This window comes from Stenella coeruleoalba (assembly GCF_951394435.1).
Source record: "Stenella coeruleoalba genome assembly, chromosome: 3".
Classification (NCBI taxonomy): Eukaryota; Metazoa; Chordata; class Mammalia; order Artiodactyla; family Delphinidae; genus Stenella; species Stenella coeruleoalba.
In genome coordinates, this window is record NC_137148.1 from 118,745,174 (window position 1) to 118,767,825 (window position 22,652).

Consider the following 22,652-nt stretch of genomic DNA (forward strand, 5'->3'; position numbering starts at 1 on the left):
TTCAGCTCAAAATGTCAATAGTGCCGAGGTTGAGAGACATTGAAGTTGAGGGCGAGGACTGAGATACCCTGAGTTGCCTTCTTTCCATTTATACTGACTGATACTCCCATGGTGCCTTGCTCACTGCTGGATACCTCACTGGAGTCCCACTTGATAATTATTCATTTGTTCATCCTCCCTGGAGTGACTCTGGAGAGAGGTGATTTGATGGTTCCCATTTGGGAATTGAAATGAATTCTGGATTCTTCTGGAAAATTTCTTTGGTCATAGCCATTGTTATGATAAGGAGTGAAATCTAGACGGGGGACCAGTGAGCACCCAGCAGTTCTCTTGGAGTCAGCTGACCCCTCTAAGGGTTGACTTTGTCAAAGTTTGAGGCGCAAGGGGTGCTAGAAGGAATACAGGGTTTCGGTTGGCACCTCTAGACCCCTTGTTTTCACTTAATTTCTTAGAAATATATTCCCACGTTTCAGACTTGGAAACATAGAAGAGGAGATGGTGAATGTCTTCTCTCAGTCCTTCCAGCCTCCCACTCCCAACTGATGGGGCTACAGGACAGGCAGGATCCTTGCCCTTCCTCTGGGGCATGTTCTCCTGGGGAGACAGAGACAAACAAGTAAACTCCTCTGAGACTTTTTTTTTTTTTTTTTTTGCGGTACGCGGGCCTCTCACCGTTGTGGCCTCTCCCGTTGCGGAGCACAGGCTCCGGACGCGCAGGCTCAGCGGCCATGGCTCACGGGCCCAGCCGCTCCGCGGCACGTGGGATCTTCCCGGACCGGGGCACGAACCCGTGTCCCCTGCATCGGCAGGTGGACTCTCAACCACTGCACCACCAGGGAAGCCCCCTGAGACATATTTGGAATATATCCTTCTAGAGAGATGTTATCCCTCCTGCCTTTTTTTTTTTTTTTTTCTCCTAGCAAATGGTGAAATACCATACAGTTCTACACCTTGTGTTTTTCGCTTAACAACTGACTGGAAATCTTTCCACTTCAGTAGTTACCTTCTTTTTGCCAGTTGAATTGTGTTCCATTATGTGGCTGTACCGTAATCATTTCACCACTTCCTTATTAATATGTCTGTATTTTCTCATTTCCCTCTTTTTTCCTTATCTTATGATTCATCCTAAGGGTGATACATAGTTACATCACCCTTATTGAAGATGCAGTTCTCTTGTCCTTGGAAGTCTTAGCCACAGAAACTCAGGGCCTCCTCTGGCAAGTGGCGTTTATTTAATTCACAGGAAGGAAAGCGGAAGCCACGATCTCCTTTCCCACCGGTCTTCCTAACTCCGCTTAGCTCTGAGAGGTAGGCATGAGAGCGCAGACCAGAGGCCTCCCCTCTCCAGCCTCGGGTCACACCACTTGCTCCCTGAGTCATTGCCTCACCCCGAGCTCCCTCCTGCCTAAGGCTCTTGGCACACGCTCTGCCCTCTGTCTGGTATCTCCTCTCCCCTAATATTCACAAAGATGGTCTTTTCCTTCCGGCCTCAGCCTAAAACTCCCTCCTCAGAGAGGCCTTCCCCACCCAAGTGCCCCTCCACACTCTGCACAGCAAGTCCTTTCAGCCAGGACCCCTGCCACCCTAGTCCCTGCATCATTGTCTTTCTCGGTCCCTGTTTGTTTCCTTCATGGCATTTTGTACAGTGTGCACTTATTTTTATCGTTTAGGGCTTTACTCATTAATTTCTACCTCCCCAGGGGACTGCACACTTGGGAGAAAGGGCAGGAATCTTAGCTATCCTGTTCCTCCTTCAGTCTCCAGTGCCTCCCATAGTGCCCTGTGCTCCGGGTACAGACAGTATGCATTTGCTGAATGAATGATGTTAGGCTGATCGTTGCAGAGATGATTCTGTTGGCCCATCATCGGTAAGCTGCGCGTTTTGAATTGTGTTTCCAATGACGCTTTGTGGAGTGAAGTAGGATGGGGCCAAGTTGAGAGTTTGTAAGGGTCAAGGCTGGGCTCTGCCACTGACCAGCAGGGTGACCTTGGCTAGGCTGTTTAACCTTCAGGCTACAGTCTCCTTGTTAGTAAAATGGGAGTGGTTTGGATTCAGTCTCTAGAGTTTTTTCAGCTCTAACAGTCTGGGAATCATGTAAATACATTTAATAACAATGCTGTATACAATAGAGTATTATTTGGCCGTAAAAAGGAACAAAGTACGGATGCACGCTGCAACATGGCTGAACCTTGAAAACATGCTAAGTGAAGAAGCCACTCACAAAGGACCACATATTGTATGATTCCATTTAAAAGAAATGTCCAGCGTAGGCAAACCCATAGAGACAGGAAGTAGGTTAGTGGTAGCCAGGGGCTGAGGAGGGCCTTGGAGAGAGAAGGGGAAACTGTGGTTAAGAGGTATAGGGTTTCTTTTTGGGTTAAGAGGTATAGGGTTTCTTTCTGGGGTGATGAAAGTTGATTATAGAGATGGTTGCACAAATCTCTGAATGTAAAAAAAACCACTGAATTGCATACTTTAAATGGGTGAATTGTAAGGTATGTGAATTTATCTCAATACATTTTTTTTAACGCTCTGTGTTTTCATTGGATTTCACGGTTTTCAGAGAACTTTCAAATGTATTTTGTATCAATTTCCCATCATAATCCTGTATCTTTAAGAGAGATCAAAGGAAGCGAATAATCGTTTCCTGATTACCTACAATGTGCCCGGCATCATGCCGGTTTCTATCTTGATATAAAGAGGAAACAAAAGAGTTTGGACTCCAGAAGCAGACTGCATGAATTCAGATTTTGCTTGGCTGTGTACTAGCTGTGCGATGATTGGGCATGGTATTTACCTCTATCTCCTTATCTATAATGATGGTATCTGCTTCATGGAATTGTGGGGTTTAATGATCTGATGCCTCGAAGTGTCCAGTACGATGACTGCAATTTTTACTGTGTTTAGGTGCCCTCATCACTCTTCACAGCAGCCCTGGAGGAAGGTGGCACTGGCTCTGTCCCACAGGTAAGGAAACTGAAGTTTGGTAAGCGCATGTTTCACCAAACATTATACTTATAATCAGGGGCACAACCATGACCAGAACCCAGGCTCACCTATTTCAGGTATCCTACTTTTTCCTGTCTTTCGTACAATACCTTGAGCTCCAGTTATCAGGGAGATTGGTCCAAATCAAGCCATATTCACTTCCCTCCTTGGTCCCCCTTGTCTTCAAGGTCAGACGTGTACCAGATGGCAGATGACCATCCAGGATCCCATGTCATAGCCGTAGGATTGAGTGATGTTAGTTGCCTGGGACTTTTTTTCCACCCACCATCCATATAAGTAGGTATTTAGTCAGACGCATTATAGGTGCAACAAGAGTCCTAAAGGGCAAGTCCTTTTGGGTAATCCAGGAAAATCTTCTTAAACGGACGTCATTTTGTAGAGCAGTTTTGGGTTCACAGCAAAAATAAGGGGCAGGTGTAGAAATTTACCATATGCCTTCTCCCCGGCATTATCATCATCCCCCACCAGAGTGATACAGTTGTTATAACTGATGAACCTACACTGACACATCATTATCACCAAGGAAGAGGTTTTTTTAAAGCTTTTCATTCTCTAGTCCATTTCTGTCCTATGCCTTAAATAGTGCCCGTTTGTCTCTCTGTGGGGCTAAGTAGGGTTGACTTTGCTGTCTGAGGAGTCCCGTCTTGGCTGTGTAAACGCCCCATGGAGGTAAACATGAAGCAGAGCTGCCTGGCACAGGACTCAGTCCTCGGCCCTGAGCCCCAACACCAGGGCTGTGGTACTGTTGAGAGTTCGTCTCAAGAGTTTCCTCTGTAAATATTATTTCTCCAGGATGTCCAAGTTTCATAGCTCATTTTCACTGGATTTCTTTCTGGCTGAGTTTCTTAAGCATATATCCTTCTGCAAGCAGAGCTGGCAGGAAGGAGTAACACCCAGCGCGTTGCTCGTGTAACTGACTAGGTGTCCAACTCCCTAGTGCGACTTCATTCCAGTTTTCCAAACCTACATCCTCCCGCGGCTGCTGCTTGGGGGTGGGAAGGAGAGCGAGTGAGAGAGGGGGGCTCAGAAAGAGAGGGAGGGCCTGGCCAACAGCCTGGGTGGAAGCAGCAGCTCCTCCCTCTTGGAGCAAGCAGGGGGCTCAGGGAAAGCCACCCAGTCACCACGTTTTCATGCACCGGCCATCGTGTGCTGGGCGCTGTGCTCAGTGCTGGCAAGGTCCCTGCCTTCAGGGGCTGACACCCAGTTAGGGGTACAGACGACCCAGAGTGATCAAGCAGCACCGTAGCAAACACCCCACTTGTTTTTGAGCTAAAAGCAAACAAAAGTGCAACTACAACAAAAACTCTCTTTTTTCTCTCTCTCTCTCATTGTTTTCCCTTTCAAAGAAAAGCAGAAAATAATGTGCAGTGAAAGAAAGCAAATTGCAAAAGACTATTTATGGTAAATCCTTGATGAAATTTTTGTAAAAAACATAAAACAATGCGCATAGCTCATGAATAGATAGGGAGTAAAAGATAAAAATGTGCGCTCGATTCAGACCAAATGCATAGCAGTGGCTGCTCTGGGGAGGATGAGAAGGATTGAGGCTGGGGAGGGGAGTGGAAGGAACTTGCCCTTCATCCTAACTCTTCATTTCTTTGAAGACACAGTTCTGAGGTAAGAACAGCCAGGTGACAACAGTGGTTCACTTTGGGTGATGGGGCTACTGATGTTTTCGTACTTTTGGGGGGTGGGGGGTGGGTAGTTGATGTGTAAAGCCTGGTTCTTGGTTGGTGGGCAGACACTCAGTTTCTTGCTGCTGCTGACCCCTGCGGTGCTCTATGACCCAGTGCAGGCTTGACCTCAGGTACCATGTAGACCTGAACATAGGTATCTGCAAAAGGTGCGTCTTCTTAAGGGCAGACAGGGAACCAGGAAAGCTGGTGAAGGGCCACTAAAGCCACACCTGCTCTGTTCATTTTCTTCTTCCAGCACCTTCCACCAGGTTAGCACCCAGCGCACAGAGCGGGAGCATCTCTTCCCTCCCATACGGGGAATTTAGGACTTACTCTCTATGAGCGGGAAGGTCAGTGGCTCTGTAGCATCCCAAGGATGAAGGAGCGAGTACTTTTTGAAAAACGAGACAAATCATTTAGCTCTATGGGAACTCAGTGTTCCCTAGTTCTGAAATGCGGACAGCGACTTTTGACTTAGCAGAAGAAATGGAAAGCAGTTTTTTTTTTTTTTTTTTTTTTCCCCGGTACACGGGCCACTCACCGTTGTGGCCTCTCCCGTTGTGGAGCACAGGCTCCGGACGCGCAGGTTCAGCGGCTGTGGCTCACGGGCCCAGCCGCTCCGCAGCATGTGGGATCTTCCCGGACCGGGGCACGAACCCGCGTCCCCTGCATCGGCAGGCGGACTCTCAACCACTGCGCCACCAGGGAAGCCCGGAAAGCAGTTTTTATAAAGGTACTCTAGTGATAGATACAAGTTTCTTAGAGAAATTCAAATTTATAAAGCACTGCAGGAAGGCTGGAGGCGTTTGCCTGGTGGATTCGTAACCATAGTGTCCCCAGTGGAATGCAATCCTGCTCCTTTTCTAGGCATGCATTAGGGTGTGCTGGTTTGGAAATAGCTGATGTAGCAAAAGTAAATGTCAAATAACTGAAATGTACCAAATCGCCTTTGCAGACCCTGCTCCTGCTTCATCCTTTGGACCCTCATCCTTTGGGTGCCTTCATGCGTCTTTACTTAGGGGAACCTACGTAAGGAGGAATCCAGGGCTTTGAGTGGATATGCTGGTCCCCGACTAGGTGTTCTTCCTTTTTTTCCTGAGGAAATATAAGCCGGTATCTCCGGCTTTCTCTTCTGCTCCTCAGACCCTTCCATTAGCTATCAATAGTAGTTGATTCACAGTAAGACACATGATCGCTTACTTTCCAAGGATAGAAAGAAAGAACAGGAGTTAGGAGCCTGCCAGTGGCAAGAGACATGAGCCTTGGGCACCATCCTAGTATCTTCCTGTCCTGCCCTAGGAATTTTTAAAGATAAGATTACAGCCGGTGCATTCAGCAGGATGAACGTCTGCAGGTGGGGGTTCTGCTTCTGCAGCACGTTCCTCCGTGGCCTTTAAAAGAGGCCTGCGTTCCACCTCTGCTCTCCAGAGAGAGGCCAAGAGAGATTACGTGCCTGGTTTATTCTGGGTTGGAGACTTCCCGTCCTTTGCCGTGTTTACCCAACATGAGGTCACCCTCATTCAGAACTCCGTGAGGTTGTTTTATGTCAGTGGCATTTATAATTAAAATGTAGCCACAAGCCGGGCGCCGTAAAACATTAGAGAAAGACGGAGAAGAAATAAAATGGAGTTTGTGGAAGAAAAAAGTTCCAGTGGTTTAGAATAGGCGCGCGCGCACACACACACACACACACACACACACACACACACACGAAAAAAACTTTTCTTAGAATGTGTGAAGTGTCTGCTTCCCCTTTAGGATCTGAAAAAGGTGCCTGGGAAATTTTGATATAGTCCATGGACTGTGTGATAGTTAAAAAAAAGTTTATCTGGAAAAACCCCTTCTGTATAAGCAGATAAGGGAGCGGTGGGGAGGAGAGGGAGGGAGGCCTTCGGCATGGCATCCCGCTGGGGAGAGCGTGCCTGCCTGCCTGGACACTAGCCCCTCTTTCTGATGCCTGACAGCCTGGCCCGGCTCTGCCCACCATGGTCCTCTGAAAAGCTGTTTTCACTTTTGGCCCAGGCTTATGGGGAACACAGTGCCTTCACCATTAGGTGCCGAGTGGTAGCAGAACCGGAGTCCGGACTGCCCCCAGAACTAGGGGCAGGAGGGATTCACGGCAGGGAAGGAGCCTGCCCTTTCTAAAGGGCTGCAGAGCAGGGTTCTTGGGACCAGTGAACTCCTCTACTGCCTTTAGGATGTGGTTTGATTTATAAATATTTGATTGGCACACACTTTGCTCAGGAACATTTCCATTTGTGTGGTGAGTGGTGCCGGTAATCCCGCTCTCCGTGCAACCTCCTACGTGCCTGGCGAGGCGAGGGGGTGCGTGCCGCAGGAGGGGCTGCAGGTTTGGGATGCTCGTGAGCATCTTCCTGTCCTTCAGTTGCTGTTCCAGTGATGAATCCTGTCCAGGAATAAGTCACGGCCCCCTTAGGCAGAGAGGGAACTCTAGCAGGAAGAGCAGAATCAGGCATGGAGCTCCTCCTTGCTTTGCCCAAGACAGCTTGCCGGGGGGAGAGGTCAGGGCAGGGCTTGTGGGGCTGGCGCCTGGGCATGAGGTACCTGCATGCCAGGCCTTCAGAGCTCCAAGCCTGGACAGTCTCGGAGACGCTGAGATGGAGGGAGCTGATGTAGCATCTGGCTTATCTCAACAGACTCCCAAGATCATATGGTTGGGTAAGGAAGGCCGAGCAAGCTTCAGGAGGAGGAGGATGATGATAAATACCGTGTTCCGAGCGCTTATCATGGGCCTGGCAGGGTGTTAAACACTTTCACAAACTACCACAGTTAGAATTGCTACTTTTCTATGAGGGTGGGTACTGTTGCCATCCTTGTTTTTAGAATGAGGAAACTGAGGCACGTGGAGGAAAAGTAGCTTCCCCAAGGTGACAGGAAACCAGTAAACAGCAGTGATGGGCCCTGCACCTACACCCACCTGACCTACACGGTGGACTCTGTGAATTCAGCAGGTTTATTTGATCAGTGTGCGGGATGCACGGCTGTGCTGTTGGTGTCGGGGGTGGTAGTGGGCTATGGAGAGGGTCCTGGAAGATGCAGCTGTGGGTCGGTGCCAGGTTTCCCAGTTGCTGGCTGGTGCCAGGCCCTGTGTTCACAGGGTTAGTTCACAGGGCAGTTAGTTTTGAATGATAATTAATAACCTCACAGGATCGTGGCTAAGAGGAAATGAAAGAGTCTAGTGAAGTGCTTGGCATATATCAGGTGCTAGATAGATATTTATGGAATATATTGTTGAATTTGAATTTACCTGCCACCAACACAATTCATTAACTCATCAAGTTAATATTTCTTGAGCATGATCCCAGCTGCCAGGCAATGTGCTAGACACACAAATTGCAGTGTTGAGCTGTAAGAGACAAAGTCCCCGTCCTCAGGGAGCCCAGCGAGGGAGAGAACCATTCAATAATCGCACAAGTAAATGTGAAGTGATAACCCCAAGGAGGGCTGCCTGGTCCACGAGGCGCTCCTCAAACGCCCTGTGTCTGAGATGGAGCAGGTCCTCTTTCCCTGCCCCTGTTCCTCCTCCAGGAGCCTCCCTCTCCTGGCGACACGACCAGTTACTAGCCTCCCCAAGTCAAGCCCTAGGAGTCAGCATGAAGCTTCTCACACCCTGCCCCCCATGCCCCTTCTCGCAGTCTGCAGCTCTCCTCTGTCATCTTGCCTGGCCTTCCTCGTATGGCGAAGTAACAAACGTCCACAGTCTGCATTGCTAATTTCCTACAGCAGTGATTTGAGCCATCGTAAAGGGATGAACCAAAAACATCTTCTCTGCAGGCCAGAAATTCCCACCAGTGGAGACCTTTGACTCAGGTCTACATTACAGCAGCCCATACACAGTCATCCGTCGTAGTTTATACCACTCCAAGCAAGGCCTTGTGTTAGGTTCTAGGAAACTGATTCTCTTGGAGGTAGGAAGAGGACACATTTTTGAAAACTTCCCTATCTTGCCCAGGGCAGATCAGCTGGCTGGGGACAAAGAAAAGCTGTGGGTAGGACCTTCAAGATGATGGAGGAGTAAGATGTGGAGATCACCTTCCTCCCCACAAATACATCAAAAATACAACTACATGTGGAACAACTCCTACAGAACACCTACTGAACGCTGGCAGAAGACTTCAGACTCGTAAAAGAAGAAGTAAAACTGGGACTTCCCCTGGTGGTGCAGTGGTTAAGAATCCGCCTGTCAATGCGGGGGACACGGGTTCGATCCCTGGTCAGGGAAGATCCCACATGCCATGGAGCAACTAAGCCCGTGTACCACAGCTACTGAGCCTGCACTCTAGATCCTGTGTGCCACAACTACTGAAGCCTACGCACCTAGAGCCCATGCTTCACAACAACAGAAGCCACCACAATGAGAAGCCTGTGCACTGCAATGAAGAGTAGCCCCTGCTTGCTGCAACTAGAGAAAGCCCACAGGCAGCAATGAAGACCCAAGGTAGCCAAAAAAAAAAAAAAAAAAAAAAAAGTAAAACTGTCACTGTTTGCAGGTGACATGATACTATACATAGAGAATCCTAAACATGCTACCAGAAAACTACTAGAGCTAATCAATGAATTTGGTAGAGTAGCAGGATACAAAATTAATGCACAGAAATCTCTGGCATTCCTATACACGAACGATGAAAAGTCTGAAAGAGAAATTAAGGAAACACTCCCATTTACCCTTGCAACAAAAAGAGTAAAATACCTAGGAATAGACCTACGTAAGGAGACCAAAGACCTGTATGCAGAAAACTATAAGACACTGATGAAAGAAATTAAAGATGATACAGACAGATGGAGAGATATACCATGTTCTTGAATTGGAAGAATCAACATTGTGAAAATGACTATACTAGCCAAAGCAATCCACAGATTCACTGCATTCCCTATCAAACTACCAGTGGCATTTTTCACAGAACTAAAACAAAAAACTGCACAATTTGTATGGAATAACAAAAGATCCCGAATAGCCAAAGCAATCTCGGGAAAGAAAAACGGAGCTGAAGGAGTCAGGCTCCTGGACTTCAGACTATACTACAAAGCTACAGTAATCAAGACAGTATGGTACTGGCACAAAAACAGAAATATAGATCAATGGAACAAGATAGAAAGCCCAGATATAAACCCATGCACATATGGTCACCTTATCTTTGATAAAGAAGGCAAAAGTATACAAATGGAGAAAAGACAGCCTCTTCAGTAAGTGGTACTGGGAAAACTGGACAGCTACATGTAAAAGAAGGAAATTAGAGTACTCCCTAACACCATACACAAAAATAAACTCAAAATGGATTAAAGACCTAAATGTAAGGCCAGACACTATCAAACTCTTAGAGGAAAACATAGGCAGAACACTCTATGACATAAATCACAGCAAGATCCTTTTTGACCCGCCTGCTAGAGAAATGGAAATAACAAAAATAAATAAATGGGACATAATGAAACTTAAAAGCTTTTGCACAGCAAAGGAAACCATAAGCAAGATGAAAAAGACAACCCTCAGAATGGGAAAAAATATTTGCAAATGAAGCAACTGACAAAGGATTAATCTCCAAAATATACAAGCAGCTCATGCAGCTCAATATCAAAAAAACAAACAACCCAATCCAAAAATGGGCAGAAGACCTAAATAGACATTTCTCCAAAGAAGATATACAGATTGCCAACAAACATATGAAAGGACGCTCAACATCACTAATCATTAAAGAAATGCAAATCAAAACTACAATGAGGTATCACCTCACATCGGTCAGAATGGCCATCATCAAAAAATCTACAAACAATAAATGCTGGAGAGGGTGTGGAGAAAAGGGAACCCTCTTGCACTGTTGGTGGGAATGTAAATTGATACAGCCACTATGGAGAACAGTATGGAGGTTCCTTAAAAAACTAAAAATAGAACTACCATACGACCCAGCAATACCACTACTGGGCATATACCCTGAGAAAACCATAGTTCAAAAAGAGTCATGTACCACAATGTTCATTGCAGCACTATTTACAATAACCAGGACATGGAAGCAACCTAAGTGTCCATCGACAGATGAATGGATAAAGATGTGGCACATATATACAATGGAATATTACTCAGCCCTAAAAAGAAATGAAACTGAGTTATTTGTAGTGAGGTGAATGGACCTAGAGTCTGTCATACAGAGTGAAGTAAGTCAGGAAGAGAAAAACAAATACTGTATGCTAACACATATATATGGAATCTAAAAAAAAAAAAAGGTTCTGAAGAACCTAGGGGCAGGACAGGAATAAAGATGCAGACATAGAGAATGGGCTTGAGGACACAGGGAGGGGGAAGCTGGGACAAAGTGAGAGAGTGGCATGGACATACATACACTACCAAATGTAAAATAGATAGCTAGTGGGGAGCAGCCGCATGGCACAGGGAGATCAGCTCGGTGCTTTGTGACCGCCTGGAGGGGTGGGATAGGCAGGGTGGGAGGGAGACGCAAGAGGGAGGAGATATGGGGATGTATGTATATGTATAGCTGATTCACTTTGTTATAAAGCAGAAGCTAACACACCATTGTAAAGCAGTTATACACCAATAAAGATGTTAAAAAAAATTTAAAAAAAGGAAGACCTGTGAACGTAGGTTTTTTGTTTTTTTGTGTTTTTGCCTTGTAGAGCTGGAAGGAGTACAGTTCTACCTTGCATGATTTATGTAGATTTCCCTAAATATTTGATTGGCTTTTAGAAATATTCTTCCTGAAGGAAGTCTTAGAGTGCAGCTCTCTACTTGTCACCATGGCCTCCAGTCATGCTCAAACTAATGATCAAAGAATAGAAACCATTCCATCGCCAGGCTGTGCCAACCACTCAGGGATCATCCACTCCATGCCTGCCCAGGTTGATTCTGTTTCTGAAGAAACTTGAAATTCAGAAGGCTTGTGGCAGTACCGTCACTGGGCAGAAGAGGGCAACAGAACCCCATTTACAGGGCGCATCCCTGGTAGGAAGGGAGTCCTCTTGGCTGCAGGATCTCACATAAGAGTTTTCAGCTTTGTCAGGTACACAAGGCAGTGCTGCTCTTCCCGTTGCACAGGTGAGGAAACTGAGCCTCAGTGTTTTCCCCCAAGATGAGATAGCTGGGAACCCTGGAGACTTTTACATTGCTAGACAAGAGAGAACGATTGGAAGGGTCTTGGGGCTGGGGGATGGGAAGCTGCTTTGGCAGCACTTTATGCAAAATGGAGAGAATGGTAATTGCCTAGTGCTGCTTCAGTTAGAAAGTGGAAGCATAGGAATATGAACTCAAGGTTTCTGTCTCTAAATCTAGGGCCCCTGACTCTGCAGGGGCCATGTGGATGATCCAGTTCTCCTGGCACTGACAGGTACGGGGATGTATTTCTGCTCACTCACCCGACTTTGACTTCTGCCCTCCTTGTCCCTTGTTCTTAGTTCTACACTAAGTAAATAGGCCAACGCAACGACTCTGAATGTTGTCAGAGAGGCCTTGAATCAAAACCTGAATCTAGACCCTTGGCCTTCCTGGAGGGCAGTGTTATTGAAGAGAAGGGACTAGGCAAGGTCCCCAAGTGTTGTACTGTATCTCCGTGTGCCGCGTTGAATACATGGAAGTCTTGGTGGTGGTGACAGTGGTGGCAAGAATAGCCACACGTGCTGAGTTGTGGCTCTGCATCAGGGGAATGTGTCAAGAACTTTCACTGCGTTATCTCACGGAACCCTCCCAAGGAGCCTGTGAGGCACGTAATATCATTCTTATTTTACACGTGAGAAAAGTGAGGCCAAAATGGTTAAGTAACTAGCCCAAGTTCACTTGGAAAGTAATTAATCCAGCATCACTTGTGTGCACACCTCCTCACACACACTCCTACGCTACCGTATGCTGCCCTCCAGGGCTCCTGACATCTGAGGTCGGGCAGCTGAATTCGCAGCGCTATGCAGAAGTTGTCCCAAAGTTCCGTACCCAGAGTGCAGTCTATAATGTTAACAGTGAAGTCATCTACCATTTGTACAGAAATTCCAGTACTTGGAATTGTAATTGTAGCTTCTTGTTACCCCAGAATTTAAGGTTTCCCAGAAGAGCCAGCTTAACGCCGTGGAACACATCACCAAGGTTGTTTTTTCTCCTGGGACTCTAAGGACCAGAGAGCATTCCCGTTGGTTCGGAAAGCTAAGACTTATTAGAAACGTTTAAAACCTTTGAGAAATTACAACTTGTTCCCTTTGTGTTGTATGAGGCAGATCACATGAATTGTGTAGCTTGTCTGACACAACACAACAGACTGCAGTCTGAGTCCATTTATTTGCAGTAAACATTGCTTCTGTAGATGTTTGACCTACTCAGCAGTCTTTTTTTTTGCTTCACTCTGGTACCTGTTTTGCATCAGGTATAAGGCATTCAACAGGCCCATCTGAAGACAAGCCATCTAAACCAAGCTAAAAAATTCTAACCCTGCAGCGTCCAGCCCCAACCTCAGTCTTCCTGCTTCTCATCTCAAGGGTCTGCTTGGTGGGCGGGAAGGACAGGACAGTGCCGCCTGGTTTGGTAAGCGCTGGCTTCCGTCCCCACCACCTGTGCATCTGAGGATGGAGAGTGAGCGCCACTGGGGTGACCGTTAGTGCTTAGTGCCTGCAACCTTTGGTGCATATCGTGTGAATAAGAAAGACTACCTGATATAGAAACCATCACATCAAAGCCAGTGTTCTGCATTTCATTTTAAAGCCATCCTGCAGCAACCTTAATTTCCACCCGTGCTATTCTGTGTCTCCTGATTGCATCCACACGTTCCTTCTCTTGGTGCGTGACACGTCTGACCCTACAGACCCTCCTATCAGGGACCAGATCTGACTTCTGGCTCCTCTCCAACATCTAAAGCCTTGGTGGTGCTCAGGGAATCCCTGAGCACATCACAGTAGGACCCAGACACCTAACATCAAACATACACACCACCGCCGGAAGTACTAAAGCACAACGAAGAGATTTTGTTTCTTAGATAGTCGAGGAGATTCTTTTCTCCAAGGTCATACCTCCATTTATCAACACCATCTGGGAGCTGGGCTGGCAGGAAAGCCCGGAAGAGATAGTCGGCCTTTGGCTGGAATCGCTCTTGCCCTTTGGTTTCTATAAGGTCTGGAGAATGACTTCACTCCTCCCGGTTACCCCAAACACATCTGTACAATATGCAGATGTGAGAGCAAGCACAACTTATGATGTGTAAGACTACGATTATGAACTAGGATTTCACAAATCAAGCCCAGTAGGAAGATAACCTGGAGAGTCAGTTAACTTGAAACTGAGCCCATGTCTTTGGGGGGGGGGGGCGGTTTGCCAACCCTGCCCCTTGTGGCCCTTCCTGTCATGGAGCGAGCAGGGCCCTGGGGACCAGACCTCTCGCTAGTTACAGAAATCTGGAACAACTGAACATTGGTAGCCAGTCTGATCTCACAGCAGTTGTGTTAGGTCAACAGAGAGTCCTCTTAAACTCTTGAAATAGAACCTCTTTAGGCAGGCTGTAGCCTTCACAACTCCCCCTTTTCCACACGTAGACCCTTTACACCGTGTTCCCCCTGCCTCTGAGGGTGTCATGCCTGAATAGAGCCTTGGGGAAGAGGGTACAGCCCTTCTTTAGCTATCCTCCCTTCTTCCGTCCTTGACTAAGGAAGGCACCAGAAAGGTGAGATGGGTGCTTACTGTGCTGGTCACTCCTGTCCCTTGTCCCATCCACTGTGCCATCTGGAAGGATCCTCAGGAAGTGGCCCCCGTTGCTACAGTAGAGGAGTTTGGGCTTCTTGTAATTCCCTGGAGGCAGATTAAACTTCTCGGTCAGGGCTGTGAAGGTTGTGATTTCCCCTTCAGCCATGGCTGCGCAGCTCCTGGTTATGGCGCTTTCAAGGCTGTAAGAAATTAAACAACCCTGTAGAACGTTCTTCCAGCGAAGGTGCAGCGTGCACTTTCAAGAAGGGAAGGAGAGCCTCAGGGCACAGGCTCCTGGGCGGGTGGTAACCACAGACTGCCCAGGTGCTGTCCACAGTAAACAGGCCTGTGCTGTGGCCAGTGGTTAAGGCAGGATGGTCCCTGGTAGGGGAGGGATTTTCAGGCATGTCGCACTTCCCAATTGGACACAGCTCTGGACCAGGCTGTGTGTTTTTTAGAACATCAAATTTGATCATTTGGCGGAGAGGAAAAAAAATAATGTTTTGGTTCCTCCTTCTGATCCACACACATCCTCAAATTAAACGCCGAAGTTGCACTAAAATAACACTCAGGGTCTGGCTGAAACCCGCAAATGCCGAGAGGCCAGCACTGAGGTTGTGCCCTCCACCCTCCCACTGTTTTGGCCAGGTGCTGAGGCCCTTGTATGGAGATAGCCCCGGGAGCTTGGGCATGGGAGACCCATGGGGAAGGCGGGGGCGGGGTAGGTGGCGGTGAGGGGCATTTCCGAGGCAGCCAACAGTTAATTTGTAAAGGACAGTTCTGGGTTTACTGGTGGGAACAGAACCAGAGCTGGAGAAGAAGGCACGTGGAGGTGTTGTGTTTGTTTTTTTTTTTTTTGCGGTACGCAGGCCTCTCACTGCTGTGGCCTCTCCCGTTGCGGAGCACAGGCTCCGGACGCGCAGGCTCAGCGGCCATGGCTCACGGGCCCAGCCGCTCCGCGGCATGTGGGATCCTCCCGCACCGGGGCACGAACCTGTGTCCCCTGCATCGGCAGGAGAACTCTCAACCACTGCGCCACCCGGGAAGCCCCCATCAGTGGGGTTTGTTAAATGGCAGTCACTGCCAAAGGACATTTTATGGGGTGGAGCATTTTGAAGGTTCTGCTAGCAATTGCCTGGGTCCACAGCTTCCTGTATATCGTCAGATCACACAGGGAAGACGGTATTCTGTTCCTAGGACTAAGGCCATCTTCCTCCTAATTATTTTCTAATGAGACATACTTACTGTTGACACAGAAACCACCATACTGCCTATTATCATCCTCTAATGTTGTATATACCCACTATATACAAATTTATATTTTTAGTGTGAAAATGCATCCGTGACACCGCTGAGGACTAAAAAGCAAAGCCAATAAACGTTAGTATTTTAAAATATCTACTTACCCCACCATTTAGGAGAATGAATTGGTGCTGACTACAAGGACGGTACAAGAAAGAGGTGAAGAGGAGACTTGGAAACCAACATGAGAACTTCATCTTACAAGAGCGAGTAGGTGCTCATTGTACACGTTGATTATCAAGTGGCCTTATCATAATAATGATCATCATTAACATATTGTGGGCTGCAAGTTAACTCCTGTCCTCCTCACCATAATTCTTTGAGGCAGATGCTAATGTTATCCTCATGTTTTTATAAAGTGGAACCAAAGCTTACAGCTGCTCAGTGGCCTGTCCGAGGTCAACAGCTAGTAAGTGAGCCTCAAAAGGGGTCTGTTGAAAGAAAGCCCTAACTTGCCTTTAATAGCCATGACAAGGTGAAGTGACTTTACTGGGACCGCAGTAGTAGTATTAGAAGTGGGGATTTTACCCATTGCCTGGCACATACATCTGCCCCCACGACCTGATCATTCCTTAAGTTACTCATCTGTGACCCAGGTATTGGCTGTCACCACCCACAGCCTCTGCTTTTGCCCCCGTGCATCTCTTCATTTCCCAGAGAACCCAGGTCACCAGGTGTTAGGAGCCCTGTGAACTTGACGGAAGGCCAGCCAGCCTCCTGCATTTCTCACACTCCCATCCACGCATCCCTGGAGCGGCCTCACGGAGCTGCTCGCATAGAAGGTGATTCCATCAGAAATCAAGGGAGCAATCTGGGTGATTTGTCCCAGTGACTTTGGAATTAGGGCTCATGTTGGAAGCCTCCGTGTGTTTCTTCTGCTCTAGGCATTTTAATGTGTCTAGTACATCTCTCCCAGTCTACAGCCACAAGGGCTGTGGTTTGAAGTTCCTCCAAGGACCCCCAAAGAGAGTTTTGCATACACCATATAAACTATCTTTAAAGTCAGACCACTCCAAATATCCCCTTCACATATGGTGAAACTCTGTCCAGCCCTTTTCACATAGTCCAATAACATATGGAAAATTAATTTCATATACATCAGTTTCATAGGGCAGACTGCAGAGTTCACCTTGCACAGCACTTTGCATTTCCTTCCCAAACCCTCACTCTCTCTTCCCAAACCCTCTCTTTACCCACAAGCCTCTGAGTCTCTGTGCCCACCTCTGTCTCTCACACTCTCTCTCATTGTCTCTGTACTCAGTCCTTTTCCGTCCCAGCCTTTCAATCTTCCTCTCCCTCCGCTTCCTCCTTCGCTCCGTTCTGGATCCCCTCAATGTAAAGCAGTTTAGTGCTTCCAAACATGGGCATCTTCACCCATCACCTCTCATTAGCATACAACAATGATCCTTCTTCCTTAAATTACAGCTAAGAGATAATCCATATTTTTTGTTCCATCAGGTTTTTTTTGTTTGTTTTCAAGCACTTACTGAGTACTTAATTTGGTATAGGAGAAAATAATCATATACTGGTGGTGGCCATTTCACTGTACAAAGAGCCATTTGTGTTGTCCATCTTCGATGGGCAGAATTTTGTTTCTTGCCGTCCCTGGATTTTCTCAAATGGAGGTCCCCATTAGCCCTGGTTGTGCAGTAATTGCGTGGTGAGGACAGCCTCCCTTCTAGATCCAGCCCCCGTGGGGAGTCTCCATTAAGTTGGTTTCTACGTGTTGCGTATGGATTTGGCTCTTCCCATTTACATTCTTTCTTCCATCCCACTGGGATGCAGGGAACAGATGCACTGGCCGAGGTTGGAGGCATCAGTTCTGTCCAAGAATTATACTGACGCTCACATTCATGTGTGTGTAAACCACGAAGTTAAAGGCCTTGTATCAGAGGCCGGTGGGCATCCCCTCCCCCTTGATTGTACTGCAGCCTGGGGTTATACAAGCCCATGCCTCTGATCTCTGCCTGCTCCCCCCAGTAAGAGGGACGGTGATGGTGTGGCTGCACTGACTTCAGATTTCTCCCGTCGCCCTTAAGTTCAGATCCGTACCTGAAACCTGAAGGTGACTTGCTGATGCCTGAAAGTAAGCCTTGTGTCAATGTGAATTCGATAGACTGTATCAGTGGGATTACGAATCGGCCAAAACATACAAAAAAATGAAACCTCTTTTTGTTGGTGGAGGGAACTGCAGAGGCAGAAAATTCCCCTCCCCCCATTTTGCTTTATTCACAATTTACCTATATTTTTAGCAGTGGTTGGTCCAGAGTTCCTTGCCAATCTAGTATTGTTAATTAAAGGATAGGAATGAAGGAAGTATATGACGTGATAAAACCATTAGGCAGCAGCCTTACCAGGCCCTTGGGGATTTTCACAAATTGCTCTAACAAATGAATCCATTAACTGTGTGAAATCAGGCATTGAGCATAATGTATAAGCCCTGCTTGTGGTTAGTATTATCTTTTTGTCGGCTGTCGGGGGAAGGGGTTATCTGTGTGTGTGTTGGGAGATGGTAAAGACCAAGCCCAATGGACTCCATGTCATCGTGGTGTGCTAAGCCCAGCCCTCTGAGATTTGGGGCCCTGGGGAGATTTTTCTGGACTTACCAGTGACACTAAAGTGAGGGGAACACCAGGCCTATTGGACCGTCCATGTTAAGCCTGATATATTTTGTTAGCTGTAGCCTCTGGAAGAGATCCTGAACTCTGACACATGGACAGGATGTTAAGTATACGCTCTCACGCAGGAATACAAGAGTCACTTTTCAGTGTGGGAGAGTGAGCAACACTGTACAGCCCCAGCTGCACACAGATTGGCTCTGGGAGCCCGGGCAAGTCATTTGTTCCTTCCGAGATGTTTCCTCTAATCATCCCCACCCTGCCTACCTCAGAGTTGTCTGAAGGGTTAACTGGGTACAGTATTCATAACACTACTTGGAAAGTTTACAACTGTGACCTGACCTCTAGGAGATACAAGTGAGTGGTTTTGTTGAACTAGTTGAATCCTGATGTGCTCTAGGTCAGCTGCGATTGAATGCTTAATTTAAAATAATTTTTTCAGTTGGTATGGAAATGGAGTTTTTCCTTCCCTCTCATATGTGGCAGAAATTAGCTAAGCCCCTCCTCCCTCGTCATTTAAGCCACAAACATAGTAGAGAAGATGGAGGAGGCAAAGGTAAGCCATCATTATGTAAGAGAGAATCCAGGTCACTGTTTCAGACTCAGTTCTCAGCTTATCGACAGTTACCGAAGGAATGTTTGTGAAGCTTGCTGTTTCTAGGACACGTTAGTGTTCAGTTTGGCCCTGGTGACTAGGTCAAAGGGAAGACATGGTTCTAAGAATCAAAGGAAGGCAAACAGTGATGTTTATTTTTTTAATTTTGTTTTTAACTCCTGTTACTGCTTAAGCAATGCAGAATACCCATGAAGGAGGATATTTTGCAAAGTATATTAAGCCACTGAAGGTAGATGTGTAGGCATCCGTTAAGGTGATAATTGGGTATGTGTCCTCAAACCCAGCATATGTAAAACAGATCTCACCTTTGGTCTCAAATGTGTCCTAAGTCCTTGATCCTGTATCTTTGAATGGAATCACCCAAAAGCCTTAACTCTGCCTTAGAGATATTAATTAACCTTAGAATTTGATAAGTCAAGTATGCATGTTTAAACGTTAAGGGTAACTACTAAAAGAAAAGAAATAAAATGCATTAATTCCAGTCAGCAACTGGTAGGGATAAGGGAAAACAGGTGAAATAAATAAAATTGTACTTATCCAAAGGAATCTAGAAAAAAGAGAAAAATAATAGACATGTTTTTAAAAATTGCTCATAATTACGTGGCAGAAGTAAATTCAAATACATTTATAATCACAATAAATGTAAATGGGCTAAATTTACTAGCTACTGGATTTTTAAAAAATCCATCTACACTCTGACTACAAGAGACACATTTAAAACATGAGGACACAGAAAGGTTAAAAGCAAAAGAATGAAAAACAGACACACACACACACACACACACACACAAAACTAGACACCAGATGTTAACAAAAAACTAAAAGTTGGTATGGCAATATTAATATCATATAAAGTAGGTCTAAGACAAAAAGAATGATCAGGAATAAAAGGGATCACTGCATAATGGAGAGTGGATCAGTTCAACAGAAAGATATAAAAATTCTAAACGTGTATACTTAATGACATAGCCTCAAAATATATAAAGTGAAAATTGACAAATACGTAAAGAGAAGTTGTTGACCAATTCACAATGACAGTGGGGAATTTTAACACATTTCTGTCATAAATGATGGAGCAAACAGAAAAGAAAATACTAAGGATGTGGAAGATCGAAATACACAATTAACGTGTTTAATGGAATGAACCATGTAAGAGAACCCTGCACCCCACAATTAGTCAACACCGTTCTTCCCAAGGACACATGGAGCATTTACGGAAATTGACCATGTACAAGGTCATAAGGCAAGACTCAGCACAAATAGAAATCATTTTGTTGAGACTATTCTTTGATTAGAGTAGAAATCACTCCCACCCATCTCACTGGTGACAAAGCCCTTTCATCTGTCCCTCTTTAATGTCTCCTAGCATCACCCTCCCTACTCCATTCTCACTGTGCTGCCTGAGTGCAGGTGCAACACCTTCTCTCACCTGGGCTGCTGAGGCAGGCGGCAGCGGCCTCTCTTCTCCAGCACTGCTCTCTTCCAGTCCACTTTCCACCCTGCTGCCAGGGACCCTTCTAACATGTGAAAATGAGTATCCCTCTCCTGCTGAAGATCTTTGACTGTGTCAGTGGGTTCCCTGCTGCCGTCAGGATAAAACCCAGACCCCACCATGACCTGTAAGGCTTTCCTCATCTGGTCTCCACCTAACCTTGTTGCCTTTTCTCTTATTGGCCTGCTCTTCTTGGAGTCTCCCCATACCCTCACACTCAGCCAGCCACGTTCTCTCTCTCCCCCTTCCTCCACCCTTCCACCGTTGCCTTTCTAAGTCATACTCATCCTTCAGAAATTCGTCTCAGATATGTCTTCCTCCAGGAAGCCTGCTTGGACACATCCCCAGCCCTGACATCCCTACTCTTCCTCCATTCCACACACACCAGTTCAGATTAGTTGATTCCCTAATGCTCCCATAGCAGCATTCCATTTACTCTGTCACAGCACTGGGTGTAATGGCTGTGCATATGCCCTGCTTAAAGCCTTCATTGTTTTCCCATTGCTCTGGGATAAAGACTAAGGCCAGAACAAGGCCTGTGGGGCTCTGGGAGGACCAGCCCTGGCCTCTTCCTCTGCCTCATTCCTCATCTCTCCAAACTAGCCTTCCACTTCCTTGAAACCATGCATTCCCGCCTACCTGAGGACCTTTACCTACTCTGTTCCCTCTCTGGAGCGCTGTTCCTTTCCTCCTCCTCTTTACCCCACTCACCTGGTTAACTTCTACTTTTTCTTGAAGTCTTAGTTCAGTTGTCAGTTCCTCAAGGAAGCCTTACCTGACTTCCCTTAATTGGATCAGATTCCTCTAGTTCTCAGGGGACCATCTAACATTTCCTCAGAGCTCTTACTTCAGTTTCTAATTACACCTTCATTCTTGTGATTATTTAATTCATGTCTCTCTTCATGACTGAGCTGTCAGCTCCATGACAGTACAAACCAATCTGCCTTGTTCACCATGGTCTCCTAGTACCTGGTAAAATGCCTGGCACTGAATGGGCATTTGATAGACATTTGTTGGAAGCGTGAATAAATATAATTTAACTATATTTGCTTGACTATCTCCTTCATTAGTCTCTGAGGCCCTGCACAGACGCTGTGCCTTTTCTTTCTAGACCCAGCCCTTAGCAGGTGGCTGCACATCATCAGTGCCTTGTGCACGTTTGTTGATCGAATACCAGGCCAATCCCTTCTCGGGAGGCTCTCATGGAAACATATTATCAGGACACCTAATTAGAAGGTGATGTCCTACAGGTATTAACAGAGTAGCTAAGCCAAGAGCACACGTGTATTTTAATTGGGTTCAAATTAGGGCTGGAATATCCTACCCTGGGTTAAAAGCAGGGCCAAACCTGGTTCCCATCTTGTAGAAGATACTTCCTTACTTCTTCAAAGGAAATATTAAGGAAATAAAGGATCTAAAGGAAGGAGTCAGACCCTTTGGTCTCAAGTCTGACCTCCTTATCTGACCAAGAGAAAGTTGGTAGGGTCTGGAAGAAAGTTCCGGGTGTTGTTATTTCTGCCAGGGAGTGTCAGGTTGGCAGGGACCCACTTCATTCCTCTGGTGAGGAAAGGGAGTGTGTTCTTCTTTCTTTTCTTCCTGCTCCACCCTTGGTGATCTGCACCAGGTCTGAGGAAGGAATGGAGTCATGGCTGACTGGCTTGGGCTATCACTTCCTAAGGCAGTTTTGTTCCATGAGCTGAAATCTCATCTTGCAAAGTGAGCAGTAAACTATGGACATGGCCGGGGGATGGACTTGGCAGTGGTGTGTAGGAGATGGCTCCTACAAGTTTGGGAAAGCCAATTATTAAATATTCATGAATTTTGCGAGCCAGTTGTTGAACCATTAGTGGCTTGAAATTGGCCCCAGTGAGAGTATTTATACCACAGAGAGTGGCAAATGCTTTAAGTCAAGGCTTTTTTTTTTTTTCTTTCTCTCTCTATTCTTCCTTTTCTCTGCCTCCCTCCTTCCCTCCCTCCCTCCCTTCCTTCCTTCTTTTTTCCTCTGACTGCTAAACTGAGGTTGGAGTCCTGGCTGGACACTCACTAGCAAATTCCTCAGAGCCTCAGTTTCCTCATCTCCAGAATGGGGCCCCAAAACTGTAGCCATTGCACAGAGTTCCATAAGTTTATTTGATATTATTTATTTATTTAAAAGATAATGCATGCAAAGTGCTGAGCCCAGCGCTTGGAAACTTGTAAGCATTCAATAGACGTTAGCTTGATTTTTTCAGCCTCTATGTATCTTATTGTTTAGTTTTG

The 22,652-nt window shown here is 46.4% G+C and overlaps 2 protein-coding genes across 8 annotated transcripts in view; one reads left to right on the forward strand and one right to left on the reverse strand.

Annotated features, from left to right (window-relative positions):
• The window catches only part of LOC307183733 (uncharacterized protein), a 355,278-nt gene that overhangs the window by 243,774 nt on the left and 88,852 nt on the right, over positions 1 to 22,652 (forward strand). For 4 of the 6 annotated variants that reach the window (XM_079916673.1, XM_079916672.1, XM_079916674.1 and 1 more), the window contains one exon: positions 2,909 to 2,968. In XM_079916673.1, coding sequence (XP_079772799.1) covers positions 2,909 to 2,968 — 60 coding nt within the window. Of the gene's footprint in view, positions 1 to 2,908; positions 2,969 to 15,783; positions 15,878 to 22,652 lie in introns of all 6 variants that reach the window. The other 2 variants (XR_013827575.1, XR_013827576.1) reach the window with 1 other exon arrangement.
• FGF1 (fibroblast growth factor 1) overlaps positions 1 to 22,652 on the reverse strand; it is a 103,011-nt gene that overhangs the window by 9,403 nt on the left and 70,956 nt on the right. For both annotated transcript variants that reach the window (XM_079916671.1, XM_079916670.1), the window contains exon 3: positions 14,363 to 14,565. In XM_079916671.1, coding sequence (XP_079772797.1) covers positions 14,363 to 14,531 — 169 coding nt within the window. In that variant the 5' untranslated portion in view covers positions 14,532 to 14,565. The remainder of the gene's footprint in view (positions 1 to 14,362; positions 14,566 to 22,652) is intronic.